The sequence below is a fragment of the Stegostoma tigrinum genome, chromosome 41, assembly GCF_030684315.1.
Source record: "Stegostoma tigrinum isolate sSteTig4 chromosome 41, sSteTig4.hap1, whole genome shotgun sequence".
NCBI lineage: Eukaryota > Metazoa > Chordata > Chondrichthyes > Orectolobiformes > Stegostomatidae > Stegostoma > Stegostoma tigrinum.
Genome location: NC_081394.1, coordinates 16,416,868 through 16,437,587, shown reverse-complemented (window position 1 = coordinate 16,437,587; position 20,720 = coordinate 16,416,868). Strand labels below are relative to the sequence as shown.

Genomic DNA, 20,720 nt, shown 5'->3' with positions numbered 1-20,720 from the left:
ATTTTTCTTTCAACTCCTCAGTTCCCTGGTTTTCCTTTGGCTTCTCCACTACAAGCGGTGTCACTCCCACCTTTGTCCTGCTGGGTCATTTCCAAGAACAAACTGTATTCCTGGAATAGACACTCTTTCAATCCTTCCCATTGTCACTTCCCAGTCTTTATTGAACTTTCCAACCTATCTTATACAGGAGAACACTAAATCTCTCTCCATTTATTCCACAGGTCATCGGGCACCAACTCACGATCCAGCCCGTGACTAGGCTGCACACTCTCCTGTGCCTTCTTGGCTTCTTTTGGGATTTCCTTCACCACCCCAACTAATCCCACTGATTTATTCTTTTCTTGCCACATCCTTTTTCCCAGTGCCTTTCTTAAGCCCTGTGACTTTGTGTCCCAATCCATTACAGTGAAAACAACTGAGGGCCTTCACCTCCTTTTCACCCTCTTGGGTTTCTTTTTTTCACCTGTGGAAACCTATTCCTAGTGAGGTCTACTTTTGTTTTTTTGTTGAAGGATCTCCCTTGTTCCTAATTTCTATCCCTCATGGAATGAAATTGCTGTCAGAAGCTCAACTTCGATGTATGCACCAATGCGTATTCACCCACCATCTCTGCATCTCTTCTCACTGTTTGAACTTTCTGTTTCTCAACATGAGTTCTTTATCATTTCTGGAAGTGAATTTTTAAACTCCTCTATCAACTAAATCTCTTTAAGGTCCTCATATGTCTTCTCTATCTTTAATGCTCTCACCCATCTATCGAAGTTGCTGTTTTTAATTCTTTCAAACTGGACCTGAGTCTGAGCTGGTTCCTTCCTTATATTTCTGAACTGTTGTCTATGTGCTACTGATACCGATCTGTGAGTACTCAAAATAGCCTGTTTTACTCCTTCACAGTCTCCTGATACCTCCCTTGACAGTGCTGCAAACACCTCAGTCGCCCTGCTTACGAACTTGGTCTGAATTAACATTACCCACAAAGTCTCTGGCCTGTTCATCTGCCTAGCCAACTTCTCAAAGGAAATTTTTAAACAAGGCTTCTGCATCCTTTTTATTGAATTTTGACAATGTTTTGACATATTTGTAATAATCCCTACCAGACTGTTGACTACAATGAGCATGCTCATCCTCACTTCTTGTACTCTTCCTTCTGCCATTTGAAGTATTTTTGTTTCAAGTTCCAACTTCATCTTTTCCAACTCAAACGTTCTTTGCCTTTCTTCTGATCTGGCTCTTCTTTGCTGTTCTTTATCCTCTAACTCCAATTGTAAGAAGGCAACGGTGGTGGTTGATGGAAAATGTTCAGCCTGGAGTCTGGTTACTAGTGGTGTGCCTCAAGGATCTGTTTTGGGACCACTGCTGTTTGTCATTTTTAGAAAGGACTTGGATGCAGGCATAGGTAGATGGGTTGGTAAGTTTGCAGATGACACTAAAGTCGGTGGAGTGGTGGACAGTGTGGAAGAATGTTGCAGGTTACTGGGAGACTGGGATAAACTGCAGAATTGGGCTGAAAGGTGGCAAATGGAGTCCAATGTAGATAAATGTGAGGTGCTTCACTTTGGGAAGAATAATAGGAAGGCAGAATACGGGGTCAATGGAAAGATGGGACATAACACCAGCGCTTCACCGGAGGCTCACTGATGATGTTACCTAGAATGGTGACGAAACGTCTGAAAACGAACCTTCCAGCTCAGCGAGCAAACTCACATCCAGAACCTCAACCTGAGCTACAAATCTTCTCAAAACTCGCTGGGAAGATTCTTGGTCGTGTGAATGTGCAGAGGGATCTTGGTGTCCATGTACATAGATCCCTGAAAGTTGCCACCCAGCTTGATAGTGCTGTTAAGAAGGCTTATGGTATGTTAGGTTTTATTGGTAGAGGGACTGAGTTCTGGAGCCGTGATGTCATGCTGCAAAACGCTATTGCGGCCTCACTTGGAATATTGCAGACAGTTCTGGTTGCCACATTACAGGAAGGATGTGGAAGCATTGGAAAAGGTGCAGAGAAGATTTGCCAGGATGTTGCCTGGTCTGGAGCAAAGATCTTATGAAGAAAGGCTGAGGGACTTGGGTCTGTTCTCATTGGAGAGAAGAAGGCTAAGAGGGGATTTAATAGAGACATACAGGATGACCAGAGGATTAGATAGGGTGGACAGTGAGAGTCTTTTTCCGAGGATGATGATGTCGGCTTGTACAAGGGGGCATAGCTGCAAATTGAGGGGTGATAGATTTAAGACAGATCTCAGAGGCAGGTTCTTTACTCGGAGAGTGGTAAGGGCGTGCAATGCCCTGCCTGCCAATGTAGTTAACTCAGCCACATTAGGGGCATTTAAGCAGTCCTGGGACAAGCATATGGATGATGATGGGATAGTGTAGGGGGAGGGGCTTAGATTAGTTCACAGGTCGGTGCAAAATCAAGGGCCGAAGGGCCTGTTCTGCACTGTATTGTTCTATGTTCTGTGTTCTATGTTCTAATTGTCTAATACTAAATTTTCTTTTTTAACTCCACTGCACTTAACCTTTTTTTCTGCTATCACTAAGTGCTTGACTAACTCCTTTACAATTTCAGCTTTCCTCTTCTCCCTAGTTAAACCCCAATCTAGCCTGTTTGCTAAGTCTGAAATTATATCCTTCCACTGTCTTTCTAAACTTTCTTGGCATATTTGGAAAGCATCTTCAAACCCCAAATCCTCTTTAGCAATGTGAAGAGCCATTTCCTTCACTTTTGCTTTAAACAAGCACAAGTGACAGAAATTAAACAGATTTTTCTCACCTTTGTTTTATTTCAAGATGTAGGACACGAATCCCCAAGTCTCTTTAAATCTGTCCAAATCCTGTACACAAACCAACCAGATCCCAGATGAGCCCTGTAAACTGTTACAGAGAAGGGGAGTTTGAATGAAAGAAAATCCTTTATATTCACTTTATACGTAATGAGTAACAATTTATTTATTTAACCCTAACAGTGAACAAATCAGCAGAACTGCTAACAAACTGTACAATTTCCCCCTAACTCGTAACTATTCCCTGACTAAATAAAATTCCACTGGTATGCTATTCCAATAAGCACAAGTCCCACTGAAATAACCCAAGTGGTCAGTTAAAAAAAATAAAATTTAATCTGTCAAAGTCCACACAGAATGTGCCTTCCATAATGCTCTGTCTTCTCCACTGTTTCTCTAGTCATAAACACATTTCTTCTGCAGTTCTCAAGTTGTAAATGCTTTTCTTCCACTGATCCCACTGTCTGGGATATTTTCCCTGTGAAGAATCTTAGTTCGAAGTGCTGTGGTATCTTTTATGGATAAGATGGTGCTTTCTTAGAGAGCTTAGCGATTACTTGTGAGAGCTAGGTGCTTATTTCTCAGCTGGTGATTCGGTCACACATAATTTTCAAAAACTCTTTCCTTATATGTCTTGGATGAAATATCAATTTTCTACCACTAGCATTGGTCCGGCCTTGTCAAAGCCGCCATATTTAAATTCAATTGGCTTTCAAGCGCTAAGTGCTTGATTTAAATTCATTGACTAATTCCGGTTCATCACCAAAACATCAAAACACGCCTAAAGTTTCCGATCACACAGCCAATTGATGCAGAATTGTCCAGCAATTCAAGCCCAAGTAGATATTGTCACGGTAGGAGCAAAATTGGGAAGACTTGAATGTGGACTGTAGTCCATTGGCGATGATCTGGTTCTGTAGGCAGGTGCTGAGGAAGGTGACGTGGCTGTAGTACCTGGTTTGTTTCAGGATGTGGTCAAGCAGCTTCAAGGCCAAAGAGATTACAAGAGAGTTGCAGTGGGAGAGAGATCTCCTGAGGTTTTTCTGGAGGGAGGAGGGTAACTTCTTCAGGGTAGGCATCCTTAGAAGAGGCTTCAGGAGTTGATTCACCATTTTGGTCACTGGGAAAAGTATTTTTATTTTACATTGTGATTCAGGAAGTGGTGGGACTACATGTAGGATGCACTCCTCCATCTTCAGTGCTAACTGATCTGAGATCATCCTGGAGAACGTGTTTTGTCATGTACCACTGTGATTTCTATTTGGGCTGATGCTCCACATAATATTTACCTAAAAAGATCAATTCTCTGTGTGCTAGATTTCACAGATTAACCCATGATATTCTGTATGGAAATTATTGCAGGGAAGCGCGTGCACCTGAGCTGCACCTTCAACACAACATGCAATGGAACACCACCTGCCTTAACCTGGGACACTCCCACTGCAGTACCTGGATCAGTGTCAAACACTGTAACTCAGCATGGTGTCACTCTGACCTATACTTCTGTTCTGAGCCTGACACTATCACTTAGACACCAGGGGCAAACTCTCACCTGCAGAGTCAGTTATCCAACTGTTTCATCAGTGCAGACCCTCATACTGACAGTGCAATGTAAATATGGACATTCTTCATTCAACTTTGCTGAAAAAGTTTACATGGTGCACAGCAAACTCCCACATTTCCAAAGTGCTGCATACCAGGTTTCAATTGAGCAATCTCAGAGCTTTTATGTCTGACTGAGAGGGCAGAAAAACGTATATCGAATTACAGATTTCAGAATCATTGCCAACATTCAGACGGTGAGGCCTTCCTTTTGCACTGACTGTCAGAGAGTGTGGCATCCCCTCAGTAACTGACCATCTATCAGTGCTGCAACTCTCTTAGTACTGACCCTCTGACTATGTTAGGTACTCACTTACCTCCGACAGTGAGGCTCTCCCTCAGTACCGACCCACAGATATTGTGTCACATCCTCAGTGCTGACCCTCCAACAGTCCAGCACTCCCGCAGCACTGATCCTCCAGCAGCAAGGCACACCCTCAGTACTGATCCTTCAACAGTGCAACACTCCCTCAGTACTGATCCCCCAACAGCAAGGCACACCCTCAGTACTGATCCTTCAACAGTGCAACACTCCCTCAGTACTGATCCCCCAACAGCGCAGTACTCCCTCAGTACTGATCCTTCAACAGTGCGGCACATGCTCAGTACTGACCTTCAGACAGTGAGGCGCTCCCTCAATACTGACTGAGAGTTAAGTACTATCTTCATACTGAACTGAAGTGTATGCCTCAGTTTTGTGATTTGTGAATAAGGAAACTGCATTGATATCTCAACTTCCACCTTCTCATGATCTGTCAAAGTGCTTCACAGTCAATGTTAATAATTGATCATTATTTGCGTTCAAACTCACGACAGAATCTCTCAATTACTTACCTTGATGGGCTGGAGAATTTTAGTTGTGAAGAGTGACTGAATAGATTGGGGTTGTTTTCCTTGGAGAAAGGGAGTATGTGGCTGCAAAGTTTAAATTCATGGTGGAAGTAGATGGGATAGATTGTTAGAGATTTTTTCACTTGGAATGACCAGAAATATAATTTTATGATGAGAGGCATGAGGTTTAGGAGATATATGATAAACCTTTTCTGCACCCAGAGGGTTTAGGGAATCTGGAACTTACAACCTGAAAGAGCGATAGAGGCAGAAACCCTCAAAACATTTAAGTGTTTAGATGTCCACTGGCATGATAAAGTCATACAAGACTATCACCTCAGCGCTAGCAAAAAGGAATATAATGGTTAGGTGCTCATTTTTGACCAGCATAGACTGGATGGGCTGAAGGGCCTTTTCTATGCTGTAGACCTCTATGACTCTGTAATGATGGCTCTTTCTCATACACAAACACACAAAGGGACACACAATCCTAAAAAACTAGCACACATTTGCAAACGCCTGTCCTCTGGCTGTGCTGCACTGGTGTGTCAGTATTAGCAGTGAGTCAGTACTGAAGGCTGAGGCATATTTGTGTATTTTGCTTGAAAACTAGCAACATTGATAGTACGGCACTGTCTCAGCACTGGCTCCAGATAGTGTGGCACTCTCTCGGTGCCAACACCACAACAGTGCAGCGCTCCCTCAGCACCAGCCCCCTCAACGTTGCAGCACTCCCTTAGGCCCCCAACTACGTGGCACATCCTTAGTGTAGATGCCCTACAGGGTGGCACTCCCTCAGTACTGATGCTCCAATAAGACAATAATTCTTGTGATTCTCTGACAGTGAAGCACTCCCTCAGTACTGAATTGAAGTGTCTGCCTTGGTTACATGATGTGTGAAAAAGGAAAGCAAAGGGTGCTGCCTCACCTTTCATATTGTTGGGGCCTGGAAAGTGCTTCACAGTCACTGTAATTAACTGATTGTTATTTGCTTTTAGACCAACCACAGAATCTCTTAATTACTTCCCTTGATGGGTTCCATCGATAAATATAATGGAGGGGAAAGCTGTGGTGATTGTTTGCTCTGCCGAGAGCTTCCCAGCTTCTGATGTGGAGACATCTTATTGTCACAATGAACAGAACAAGTTCTAACAATGACCTGTGGCTGATAATTCTTCACATCACCTCCAGGGAGACAGGAGATTATCGGTATGTGGCAGAGAATGACCATGGAACTGTAGAGGGCTTCATAACCATCACCATGGAATGTGAGCACACAGAGGTCACAACATCTCTCAGATGCACACACACAATACATATATACACGCACACATTACCAGCTTTCATTCTTTTTTGAAGAAATGTAAACTCCAGAGTACCAAAACACTGTTTAACAAGCAGAGCTCTGCATGGAGAGTTGCAGATTTTTCTGTTCTTTATCATTGCATCCATTTGTACTGTGTACAACAGCAATCTGAGAATATTGTAACATTCAGGGAACACCGGCATTCCATTGGCTACCACTGTCAACCATACATTGATACAAGTGTGCTGCTCATTGCCAAGTTTATCCTAGGCTACAAGAATCATCATAGTGTGGAAACAGGCCATTCAGCCCAACCTGCCCACAGCACCCCTCTGAAGAGCATCCCACTCTGACTCATTCCCCTACGTCTAACCTAACCTAAACATTCCCAGACACTACATGCAATTTAGCATAGCTAATCCACCTATCCTGCACATCATTGGACTGTGGGAGAAAACAGAGCACCTGGAGGAAGGTGCAGACGTGGGGAGAATGTGCAAACTCCAGACAGACAGTTGCCTGAGAGTTGCATTAAACCTAGGTCCTTGGCACTGTGAGGCAGCAGAGAGTCTAACGGTTCAGAAACTTTGAGTTAGACAGTTAGAGCATGGCAAGTAGAAAGGGAGATGGAGAGAATGACAGAGACAGAGAGAGAGAGAAAAATCAAACAGGCTGTATACAGGACAAGGTCTATTCACAGGTCTGCTGAAAAGCCAACTGATGGCCACTCGTTCCATTGGCTTGTAGCGCACGAAGCAGATGTTTGATCATTCCATGCAGTTGGGACTCAGGTAAGGTCCTGGGAACCAGTTGTTGCAGCTTATATGCTTTTAGTTAGGACCCAGAAGTAGTCCAGGGAGCCAGGAGGTGTCACTAATTGTTGGAGTTAGGATTCAGAAAAATAGCCTGGAAATGCACTGAAGTCTCAGAATAAAGACATTAGAAGGTCAGAAAGAGATTAATCAAAATTCCAGTTGAATATTTATGAGATGTGATGAGCCACAGCATCACCAAAACTGGAGTTTTGCTGCAAAATCTGTGAAATCTGACTTCACCTAATTTTTCATTTGATTTGCTCTGCAGGGTCTTATTCACAGTTTGTCAGTTCCCCTAACTGAACTCAATTTGAATCTGTATGTTGTAATATATGTGGTACATACATTGCAGAGCATAATATTGTGTCACCTTTCTATTTTAAATCCTATTTCTGGTTATTAAAAACTGTCATATCTGGTGATTTTATTCTCTTACTAAGTATCTGACAAATCAAAAGTTGTCTACTTTCTAACAAAAAAAATATTGGTCAGCAAGCAGATATTGACCTGATCTGGACTGGACTCATACCACGTCACTTAGTAATCCACCGATCAAATATTATCCAATGCTTAACATGTACTTTGGGATATATGAAGGCATGAAAGTAACCTTCTTTCTAGATGTGAGGGAATAGAATGACAGTTGATATGGGCAATGTCCATTAGAAATGAGACACAGAAATTGACATAGAGGGAAAGTGAATGGAAATTCAGAGACATCAAACACTGTAACATCATTGTAGGGTCTTGCTGTGCACTGGTCTGTTACAATTTTATCTTCCTTTTTTTTACTTGCAGGACCTTTACTCTCAATTACTTCTCCTCATATAAATAAAGACTCATCAATCAATATAATTGAGGGGAATTGTGCAATGATATTCTGCTCTGTTGAAAGCTTCCCAGCTTCTAATTTGACATGGAGACATCTGAATATCACAACGAACATAATGAGTACCCACAAGAAAATGTGATTGGAGATTCATCACATTACATCCAGTGAGACTAGAGACTATCAGTGTGTGGGAATGACCATGGAGCAGTAGAGGGCTCCATTACTATCGCCGTAGAATGTGAGTTTATACAACTTTCAAGGTCTACATTTGGAAGGCAAACAATAAGAAATTGTGGTACATGTTAGTACCAATATGCTTATGAAAAGTAGTGAGGTCCTGCAAGTAGAATTTGGGGAGCTAGGAAGTAGATTAAAAATCAGCATTTCACAGGTAGTAATCTCTGGATTACTTCCAGTGGCACATGCAGTGAGTACAGAAATATGAGGTTGATTCAGGTGAATGTATGGCTGGAGAGATGGTGCTGGAGGTAGAGCTTTTGATTTTTAGGACTTTGAGATCCTTTTAGGGGTAGCAAGAAAAACGGATTCAACCTGAACTGGAATGGGACCAGCATCCTTGTGGGGAGGGTTGTTTGTGCTGATCACCTGAATTATTGGTTCAGCACAGGGAGATACACAGCTAGAATGAGAAGAGGCAGCAATTGAATCAGGAAGGCAGAGACATATTGGTCAGTTAAAGGGCAATGGAGCTTGGTAAGGTTGGATGGTATTGCTTTCATACAAGGCAGATGAGTCCAGGACATAAATTAAACCTTGGAGAATGATGGCACTGCTATACCTGAGATGGGCGGGATTGGCAGCTCAACATTCCAGGACACAGGGTCTTCAGGTGAAACAGGGAAGGAGGTAAAAAACAATATTGATTAATGACTGTATTACAGCAGTAAGAAGGGATGACATGTTAGAAGGCTCCTCAAATGAAGCCATATAGGTTAAACATAAAAATCTAAAAGGAATGATCACATTGCTGGGAGTATACTATAGGCCTCAGACAGTCAGAGAAATAGAAAAGCATTTATGTAGGTAAATTTTGGAGGATGTAAGAAGAATATGGTGGTGACAATGGGAGATATCTTCCTTCACAACATTAACTGGCACGGTCATGGTGTGAAAGTTTAGCGTGACCAGAAAGCTTTCAGTGCATCTAGGAGAACCTATTAAGCCAGTACATGGACAGGCCAACAAGAACAGGGCAGTCCTTTCCTTAATTTTTAGGTCATGAAGCAAGAAAATTGGCTGAAATTGGTAAGAAGTTTGCAGACAGCAATCATAATGCCATCAAATCAAAGATTGTGGTGAAGAAAGTCAAGGATAAAACTAAAATCCAAGTTCCAACAAAGGGAATGTCCAACATCAATAAGGTCAGATATGATTTGGCTAGAATTCACTGCAAACACATACTTTTAAGTAAATCTATGTCAGAATATTGGGATACATTCCTAAAGAAAATTGGGAGCAGACAGAGCCAACATGGTCCGTGAACCCTGGATACTGAGGGACAAACAGGATTGGAAAAGAGATAAAGGAATGCTCATTGTAGACACTATCAACTCAAAAATGCAGAAGCACCAGTGAAGTAAAAAATACAAGAGGTAATTTGAAAAGGAAATTAGAAAGCAATAAGGGGGCATGAAAGGAAAATCCCAAATTACTTCATGGGTACATTAAGAGTAAAGGAATAACTCAGGAAAGAGTAGGACCCATTAAGAACCACAGTGGTATTTTGCATGTGGAGCCGGAGGACGTGGGTTAGGTTCAAAATGAATACTTGGTGTTGGTGCTCATTTGTGAGAGTGACAATTTTGGTATAAACATCAGGGAGATGGGGGGTGATATACATAAAAGAAATTAGCATCGAGAGAGAGGAGGTCCTGAGTGGCCTGGCAGGCTCAAAGTATAGACAATCGCAAGAACCAGATGAAGTACATCTCTGGTCATGGGGTGTTGTAAGGGAGGAAATAGCAGAGGCACTGGCAAAAATTTCAATTCCTCTATGGCCATTGAGAGGTGCCAGTTGCCTGGAGAACAGCCAATGTGGTACCATTGTTCAAGAATAAAGGGCAATACATTTGACATAGTCTACTTGAACTTCAGCAAAGCTTTTGATAAGGTCCCACTTGGGAGGCTGATAATGAAGGAGAAATGCCAGGGGATTCCAAAGAACATTGGTCAGTTGACTCAGGAATGGGCTGAGTGGCAGGAAGCAGAAGGTGATGGTTGAAGGGTGTTTCTGTCACTGGAAGCCTGTGTCCCGTCACTCCCACAGGGATCATTGTTGGGAATCTTGCTGATCAATGACTTAGATATGAATGTAGGAGGGTTGATCAGTCAGTTTGTGGATGGTACAAAAATCAGTAAGCTGATAAATACAGAGGAAAACAGCCTTAGACTACAGGAGGATATAGATGGCTGATCAGTGGCAAATGGAATTCAATCTAAATGGGCAGGATGAATAAGGCAAGAGAATACGCAGTGAACAGTCGGACCTGGGGAGCACCGAAGATCACAGAGATCTTAGTCTGCATGTCTACTCATCCCTTAAAGGACTGGGAGGTGAAGTTATTAAGGAGGTATATGGGACATTGGTTTTTAATGGCTAAACAGGAGAATACAAGAGCAGGTTATGTTGGAACTGTACAAAACATCGGCTATGCCACAATTAGAGCATTGTATACAGTTCTGCAATCCACGTTATACAAGGGATGCTATTGACCTGGAGAGGGTGAAGAGGAGATTTGCACTGATGTTGCCTGGGCTGGCGCTCTGTGTTCGTCACTCCCTCAGCACTGATTCATTGACAGTGAAGCACGCCCTCAGGGCCGGCCCCCCAGCAGTGTGACACTCCCTCAGTGCTGGACCCCGACAGTGCGGCACTCCCTCAATGCCGACCCCGCTGATAGTGTGGCATGCCAAGTGCTGGTCCCCCAACAGTGCAGCAGTTCCTCAGTGCATGGCACTCCCTCAGCCCCCCGACAGTTCGATACGCACTCAGCGCTGGCTCCCTGACAGTTTGGCACTCCCTCAGTGCCAGCTCCCCAACAGTGCGGCACTCCCCCAGTGCCGGCTCCCTGACAGTGCGGCACTCCCCCAGTGCCGGCTCCCGTGACAGTGCGGCACTCCCCCAGTGCCGGCTCCCTGATAGCGTGGCACTCCCCCACTGTGTGGCACTCCGTCAGCCCCCCAGCAGTTCGATACTCCCACAGCACTAGCTCCCCGACAGTGCGGCACTCCCCCACTATGTGGCACTCCGTCAGCCCCCCAGCAGTTCGATACTCCCACAGCACTAACTCCCCGACAGTGCGGCACTCCCCCACTGTGTGGCACTCTGTCAGCCCCCCAGCAGTGCGGCACTCCCACAGCACTAGCTCCCCGACAGTGCGGCACTCCCACAGCACTAGCTCCCCGACAGTGCGGCACTCCCCCAATGCCGGCTCCCCGACAGTGCGGCACTCCCCCAGTGCCGGCTCCCCGACAGTGCGGCACTCCCCCAGTGCCGGCTCCCCAACAGTACGGCCCTCCCCCAGTGCCGGCTCCCCGACAGTGCGGCACTCCCCCAGTGCCAGCTCCCCAACAATGCAGTTTGAGAATGATAATGAGACAGACCAGAGAGATTAAGGATGAATCTAATGGAATATATTTGATATAGGACACAGAAAGAAGCCGTTCAGCCCAACTAGTCCATGCTCCTGTTAATTCTGCCATCCATTTTTTCTTCATCCATGATGGACATTGTAACAATCTATTCCTTTCTTCTTTGAACCTTTATCCAGTGGCCAAATTAAATACATTGGCATGATTCACCTCAGCTACTCCCAGTCGGAGTGAGTACCACATTCTGCTCAGGCCGAATAAAACAGTTTCTCTTGAATTCACAGGTGGGTTTCTTGTGTCTGTCTTATATCAATAGTGCCTGGTTCTTCCCCAAGAGGATGCATTCTCCGTGAATTCACTGTGTCAAAACCTTTCAGAACAACCTCACGAAGGTTAATCATCAGCTTCCTCTTTCTGCTAGAAAAGACCAGCCTGAGATACACTGTATTAAACTTGCCTGCACCCTCTCAAACACCGTTGGCTCCATTTCATAATGTGCAGATTAGGATTGCAGACAGAAATGCAGTTTTGGTCTGACCAGGATTCAATACAGGTTTAAAATATGTTCCTCCATTTCAATTATATCCCCCTGGAAATAAAGTGCATAGCTTCATTTGTTACTCTGTGGATTTGCTCATCCATGGAGCAGCAATTAATGATGGATGCATTTGTACAACATGAACCCTGTGTTCCACAACACCAGCTGACTCATGTCTTCTGCTCAAAAGTGACCTTCCTATTTTTCTCTCCAATGTGTATTCCTTGTCATTTGTTGGCTTGGACTTGATTATTGCTGAAAAGAGAGCTGGGTTTTTCAAATAATTTATTTTGCACTTATCAGGACAGATTCAAGAATGCCAAATTTCAAAGGAGACTACAATCTATACTGCATGAAGAAAGGTTCCTTTTTTTTATTTTCAAGCTGAATCTGGTCATGGCATGTCATGGAGAATTTACCAGGGAACAGTTATCATCTCAATAAGGAATGGAACAACTGCCAACGCTGTAAATCAGAAAAAAAACAGAAATTGCTGGAAAAGTTCAGCAGCTCTGGCAGCATTTGTGGAACTCAGAAAGGGTCACTCAACCCAAAACATTAACTCTGACTTCTGTCCAAAGTCATCATCTCAAGCTTTTGTCAAAATTAAAGCAGCCAAGTTGACTCTGATTGGTTAGTGTTACTGGAGAGTGAAGGCAAAATAGTGCAGATGTTGAAAATCTGAGCAGAGGACCAGATGGCATAGAGACCCAATGCATTGAACAAAGGGGTTGGTAATCATGAAGAAAAAAAATCTCAAAAAATTGTAAATTGAAGTGTGAAAAGGAGAGAATTCGTCCATGTTCCACATTGCTGTATTGTTGATTCCGATGCAGCATTGGAGACTGATTTCTCCCCAAGCTCAGCCCTGACCTTACTCTGGCAGACACTCTGGAACAGTTGAGCAAAGTGCCTCTAGCCCGATCTCTGCATCTGTTATAAGCAAAGATAAAAATGGAACTGAATGGTTTGACACATTTCTTCACAGACTGCTTTCCCTTGCTTCTGTACTGATTATCTTGCACCCTTCTTGAGGATTCTAGCACAGTGAGAATGGACAGAAAGTGTGATACTGAATAGCCTATCTATTTTAGGAGATGTGTTTTGCCTTCCTGGGCAATTGTGACAAAAATTAACAAAATACACAAATTTCAGAAAATTGCAGTCAAACATCTTGCTTCAGAGTAAGCTTCATTCCCTAGTTTTTATCAATGCTCACGCCCCGTGACTGTATCATAGTTCAGCGATGTCCATTCTCTAAGAAAGCCTCATTTTAATGATGATCACCACTGATTTCCCATCACCCGTTTCCCCTCTCCACTCTCTGCCTCATAACCTGCTCTCGATCTGCAATGATCAATCATTCCAGACTTCTTTGTTACCCTCTCTACAGGTTTATATGTTCCTGTTGGAGTGAAGGTGCAATGTTGGCAGGAGTAGGGAACCCCAGATGACAAGAGATATTGAGGCTTTGACCAAATAAAAAGAGGTATGGCATAGGAACAGGCAGCTGGAATCAAGGGAATTCCTGAAGGTATATAGGGGATACAGGAGTTTACTGAAGAAGGAAATCAGGAGACAAAAAGGGGAAATAGATAGCTTTGCCTGAGAAGATTAGGTGAACCCAAAGAGATTCTTTAAGTATATTAATGGAAAAGAATAACTAGAGAGAGAATAGGACCCCTCAAGAACCAAAGTGGACATGAATATGTGGAACCACAGGAAACGGGTAAGGTCCTCAATGAATATTTCTTCTCTATGTTGACCGGGGGGATACACATGAAGACTTGGAAACTTGGTGAAGTTAGTGGCGTCATCTTGGAGAGATTCCATATCATGGTAGAGGAAGTACTAGAATCTATGAATGTGGACAAAGGTCCTGATCAGATATATCCAAGAACTCTGCAAGAGGCTAGAGAAAAAATTGTGGGAAACCCGGCTGATACTTTGCATCATTATTTGCCACAGATGAGGTCCCGGAAGAATGGAGGGAAGTGAATGTCGTGCCCTTATACAAGAAGGACTGCAAAGAAAAGTCTGGGAATGAAAGAACAGTAAGGCTAACATCTGTGGTAGGCACTAACTGAGGAAGGATCAGCGAACCCAAAATGTTAACTTTGTTTTCTCCTTCGCAGATGCTACCAGACCTGATAAGCTTTTCCAGCAACTTTGTTTTTGTTCCTGATTAACAGCATCCGCAGTTCTTTTGGTTTTTAGAAACTGCATGTGGTCGACTGCCTGGCTCTGAACAGAAATATCACAGAGTTAGATTTATATGATCAACTATTTGCAACAAAAGCAACATTTTGTGGAATTTCTCACTGGTTTCCTACTTCCTCATTCTGACACACAGTCACACATTTTCACTCTATAATTAAATACATAGGGTAGCGGGAAAGGAAGAGGCCCATTTATTTGAAGCAGTGGGTCCCAGCAGTTACTCACCAGGTGAGCAGCTGGACAGTTCGTAGGTAAGTAATGAAACGATTGTCATGGAAGTGAATTGCAATATTGTTGCTGATGCTATGACTTCATAAATACAGATTCCAATGATTGATGCCTTTAACATATTCCTATTTATTATTGAGCTCTGGGCCTGTTACTCAAACAGAGACCAATTCTCAATCCCCATTGGACACAAACAGAATGAGGACCACTCAGCTCCTCTAGCCTTTTAAACAGGAACAGGACCTCATTCAGTCCCTTGAGCCTATTTCACACACGATGAGGCAAATTCATCCCCTTGAGTCAGGTGACACAACATCACAGCCACACAAAGGGTTAACAGTTTGTTTGTAATGCCGGGAAAACTGCTGCTTTCTCACTTTGAGCCGACTTCCCAATCTCACTCAGGGTGACACATTGAAAATGCTGATTAAATACACAGTGAAACAGCACAGGAAGAGCACGTGTCGGCATTTATTCCTCAGGCAAGCAGTCAAGGTCCAGGGCAAATAATATAACAACAGAAACTCACTTGCAGGATCAACATTTTCCTTTCTTGATGTTGTGACTCCGTAAAGACATATTCCAGTGATTGTTGCCTTCAAAGATTTCTGTTGATTGAGATCGAGCAGTAAACTCAACTCGCTCATACAGAACATATTTCTCGACCAATAGACAAGTAAAGTACAGAGACAGGAGATTTGGCAGATGGTAGAGGTGAGAGGCACTATTGAAAATCAAGCCGTTCATTGCTTTACTTTCTGGAAGCCCTGTAACTCTCTGCTGAGCACCTATCATCCCACTGAGAATCTAAATAATCTGTGAGGGCAACGTATAAAAGTCGTTCTGATGTCTTGATATCTGTTGGGTAAGAAGTGAGGTCTCATTAACTCCTTTCTCTTTCAGAGCTTGAGAGAGAGAAGCTGATGAAATACCTGGGAGGACAATGATTGGGAAATCTTACTTCCTGGTGTCACTGCTCCAAGGTATTGACATTGTCAGCTCAGACAGATTTATATTTGATTAGAGTTTTTGAGAGGATTTGTAGCTCGGGTTGTGGATGATGTTGTAGACTTACTCACCGAGCCGATGTGTTCGTTTGTAGATGTTCCATTCCCCTCCTAGATAACTTTATCAGTGCACCTCGATGAAGTGTCATGTTCTATCCCACTAGTGCCTTGGTTTGCTGGGGTGGTTGGCATTATTTCCAGTTCTGTTTTTTTCAGTGGTTTGTACATCGGGTCCAGTTCAATGTGTTTGTCGATGGAGTTGCAGTTGGAATGCCAGGCCTCCAAGAATTCCCTGGCATGTCACCATTTGGTTCGTGCTATTATGGATGTGTTTTCCCAGTCGAATTTGTGTCCTTCTCTTTCCAAGTGTATTGAAACCAGTGAGAATTGCTCCTGTCTCGTCGTGGCTGGCTGGTGTCCTTATTGTCAGTTTTCCTCCAGTATGGCCGATGTAATGTTTTTCACACTCCTTTCTTGGTATTTTGTATATTACGTTAGTTCTATTGTTTGTAGGTATGGAATCCTTTACGTTCGTCAGTAGCTGTTGCAGGGTGGTTGTTGGTTCGTGGCTACTCTGATACCTAGAGGTCTAAGTAGTGAAAAACATAGGCCAAACTGGAAGAAAATTAACAATAAGGATACATGAAAACCAACTAGCCACCAAGGGACATGATGAATTCTCACTGGTTTCAATACACATGGACAAAAGTTAGTCACTGAACCACGATACTGTCATGGGGTGTGAACCTTGATAAAAACTGGGGAATGATGTTCACTCTAAAGTGATATGTTAAATTCAAATTTTCTGAAATTTGCATTTTTTGTTGATTTTCATCAGAATTGCTCATGAAGGCAAACCAAATTTTCTAAAATAGACAGGCTGTTCAGTGTCACATTTCCTGTCCATTCTCACTGAGCTAGAACCCTCAGTAAACATGTTAGCTAACTGAGAGAAGGAAGGAAAAACAATGAAAAAAAGGTGTGAAACATTCAGTTCCATATTTATCTTTGCTCCCAGCGCGTCAGTGTGACTCCAATACAGCAATGTGGAACATGGACTAATTTTCTTCCTTTCACATTTTAATTTACACACTCGATTTTTTTTTTAAAATCCATGATTACCAACCCCTTTGTCTATTGCACTGGGTCTCTCTCTGCATCTCTGTCAAAATTATTTTTAAAAACTCTCTTTTCCAACGTGTTTCAGTTCTGAACAGTCAGTCCAGGTTTCTTTGTGCACGGTTTCCCTCTCCACAGAGTTTCTCTGAATTTCTCCAGCTTTCTCACAGCTTGCTCAGATTTCCAGCATCTGCACTATTCAGTCTCCAGTAATACCATGAGGAATCAGTCAAGTTGGCTGCTTTAATTTTTGACAAAAAAACTTGAGGTGATAACTTTGGAGAGAAATCAGAGTTAATGTTTTGGGTTGAGTGACACTTTCACGGTTCTACAGATGCTGCCAGAGCTGCTGAGCTTTTCCAGCAATTTCTGTTTTTGTTTCTGATTTACAGCATCCACACTTGTTCCATTCCTTATTGAGGTGATAACTGTTCCCTGGTAAATTCTCCATGACATGTCATGACCAGATTCAGCCTGAAAATCAAACGGGATCCTTTCTTCATGTAGTATAGATTGTGGTCCCCTTTGAAATTTGGCATTTTTGAATCTGTCCTGATGGATACAAAATGAAATATTTGAAAAGCCCAGCTCTTTTTTTCAGCAATAATCAAGTCCAAACGAACAAACGACGATGAATACACATTGGGGAGACAAAAAAAATAGGAAGATCAGTTTCTTCAGTGGAAGATGAGTCAGGTGGACTTCAAAACTGTCTCGTGGATGAGCAAAATCTCAAAATAACAAACCAAGCACTGCAATTTATTTCTCGAGGGATACAACTGAAATACAGGATCCATAGGAATACTATGTTAAACCTGTATTGAAATCCTGGTCAGATCATGCCTGCAGTACTGTGTGCAGTCCTGATCTTCACACTATGAAACGGAGCCAGCAGTATTTGCGAGGGTGCAGGGAAGATTAATACAGTGGTTCTCAGAAATGTGTGGATCGACACAACAGCAAAGGATTGATAGACTGATCTTTCCTGGCAGACAGGGAAGGCTGATTGGTAACATTAGTTATATTATCAAAATTCTGAAAGGTTTTGATACAGTGAGTTCACGAAGAATGCACCTCTCGAGGATGATCAATATCAACAGACACAAGAAATCCAACTGTGAATTCAGGAGGAACCTGCTCACTCAGCCTGAGCAGAATGTGGTACTCACCCCCACAGGGAGTAATTGAGGTTAATCATATCAATATATTTAATGGAGGCACTGGATAAATACATAAGAGAGAATTGGTTGAGATATCAGTCATGGATGAGAAAGGTGGGAGGCTAAAGTGGAGTATTAACAGCAACATGGACTCGTTGAGCTGAAGGGTTTGTTTCTGTGTCCCGTATCTAACGCATTCCAATAGACTCACCCTAATCTTTCATCCATCAGGTCTGTCTCATCATTATTCTCAAAGTGATCCATCCTCTAAGTGATTTCCTGCTTCCTGAATCCCATTAACATGGTCCTTTCGCATAGCACCGTCATGTTAGGAGTATTAGAAATTAGATTGGGAATCTGTAATTACCATGAGCCAATGTGGAATGAAGTTGCCCACTCCTGTATCCAGGATTCCCCTCCACCTGCTGTGTAACCTTGGAGAGTCCCTTGTGTGTCTTGTAGATGGTTATGACTGCAGCCACCATGTACCAGTGATGGAGGGAGTGGATATCGAGTCTAATGATCTACAGAATATTCAGTGCTAAATACTGATATTTCTCTCCCCAGCTGGACTGGCACAAAACTGGAAAGCCAAGACACCACGTGAGGTGACAGCACAGGAAGGTTCCTGTGCACAGATTCCATGTCATTACAGGTATCCTTCAAAACTGGCAGACCAACATCGAGATGGAATCTGGTTTAATAACAAGAAAGAAGTCACATCGTCGATAGCCTTTCACTCCCAAGATCACAGTCAAGCGGCACCACATTTCCACCATCGGACCCGACTGTTTGGACGCCTGAAAGATGGAGACTGTTCTCTGATTATAAACAACATCAGGCGGGAAGATGCAGGACCTTACTTTTTCAGAGTAGAATTTGAGAGAAAGTATAAATTCAGCTACAGACCTGTAACCCAGCTTCACGTTTCCGGTAAGTGATACACTCTTAATTGCTCGACAGTTCACATCCAACATTCAGTGGAAAACTGTACGGCTTTGAGTTTGGGTCATGAGTTTTATGGATGTGTTAGTATCCGTACGTTTTGTGACTTGATTATCACTCTCCTCCTCAAGCTGTACCATTAGGGTACTTGAGATAACACGGTGTAAAGCTGGATGAACACAACAGGCCAAGCAGCATCAGAGGAGCAGCAAAGCTTGACATTTCGGGTCGGGACCCTTCTTCATTGGGGTACTTGTTTGTTGTAATCAAGGTGTATTGTTTAAATAACATGAAGAAACTGCTTCCCAACTAAAGTACATTCCAGAATTAAACAATGTCCTCTTAATCCCACACAAAAACATTCACATGGTAAACAGCATCCAATTTGACAGAGATGATCTCACTTTAAAAGCCAAAAGGGGGAAACAAAAACACCCACGGGCACAGTATCGATAATCAAAAGATAAAGTGTCGATGATATTGAAATACTGTCCACCTTGAACTGATAGAATAGTTTCAGACAGATGGAAAGTCAGTTAGATTAAGGCCTTTAAGTAGGAGTAAGAGTCTAACTTTCAAAGTTGATGAGATTGTTGGAAATACTGATATCAGAAACTTTCACAGCTTTCCACTGAGAGAGGGATCTGTGCAGCTTCTCCTGATATAAATCGTCTTCTTACCTTTTCAGGAGGAGAATTGCCTACTGCATACTTTGAGGTAATTTCTCCCAGTGACACATAGAACATAGAACATTACAGCACAGTACAGGCCCTTCGGCCCTCGATGTTGTGCCGACCTGTCATACCGATGTCAAGCCCATCTAACCTACACTATTCCATGTACGTCCATATGCTTATCTAATGACAACATTGTACCTAAAGTTGGCGAATCTACTACCGTTGCAGGCAAAGCGTTCCATTCCCTTACTACTCTCTGAGTAAAGAAACTACCTCTGACATCTGTCCTATATCTTTCACCCCTCAATTTAAAGCTATAACAGACATACAGACATCCTAGAAAGATAGGAAACTCCAGAAGATTGTTGCTAAACATTATCAACACATGTGCCCCATTTTTCCTAATGGTGTTTATCTGGCAATTAAGACAATAAATCCTTCCATTAAAACAGGCCAAGCAACATCTCAGGAGCACAAACGCTGACGTTTTGGGCCTAGACCCTTCATCAGAGAGCTCTCTGATGAAGAATCTGGACCCGAAACGTCAGCTTTTGTGCTCCTGAGATGCTGCTTGGCCTGCTGTGTTCATCCAGTTTCACACTTTGCTATCTTGGATTCTCCAACATCTGCAGTTCCCATTATCTCTGATCACAATTTTAATCTTTCCATTAATCCGTCTTAAAAGATTTACCTCTCTCCTTTCCAAAGAGTTTTGACATTTCAGTAATGGTCAGGTGTGTCACGATTCACATTACTGTTGAGCAACTGTCTGAAGTCACATGCCAATCAAACCTTGGTAAATATATTTTTTCTGTTCTGGCTATGTAAATAATTCTTTAAATGGTTGAATGAGCAAACCATACTGAAACAGTTTGGCTTTTTGATTATTAGATTTGTCTACAAAAGCCAATGGATTATGATCAGTGTATGTGAGTGTTATTTTGTGGTAATAATGGTCTTAAAAGTTGACATTTTAAGACCTGGTAACAAGGCAGGATTTTCTTTTTCTACTGTAAAGTACCTCCTTTGTTGATTCAATTTCTGAGAA

At 42.8% G+C, this 20,720-nt stretch overlaps 1 protein-coding gene and 1 pseudogene across 1 annotated transcript in view; both read left to right on the top strand.

Moving 5' to 3' along the window:
- The window catches only part of LOC132206714 (myelin-associated glycoprotein-like), a 43,951-nt pseudogene extending 33,351 nt beyond the window's left edge, over window positions 1-10,600 (top strand).
- A 5,066-nt stretch (window positions 10,601-15,666) lies between these two features.
- Window positions 15,667-20,720, top strand: part of LOC125448489 (myelin-associated glycoprotein-like) — a 238,887-nt gene continuing 233,833 nt past the window's right edge. Inside the window, 2 exon segments of the mRNA XM_059641424.1 lie at window positions 15,667-15,747; window positions 18,618-18,983. Coding sequence (XP_059497407.1) covers window positions 15,708-15,747; window positions 18,618-18,983 — 406 coding nt within the window. The 5' untranslated portion in view covers window positions 15,667-15,707.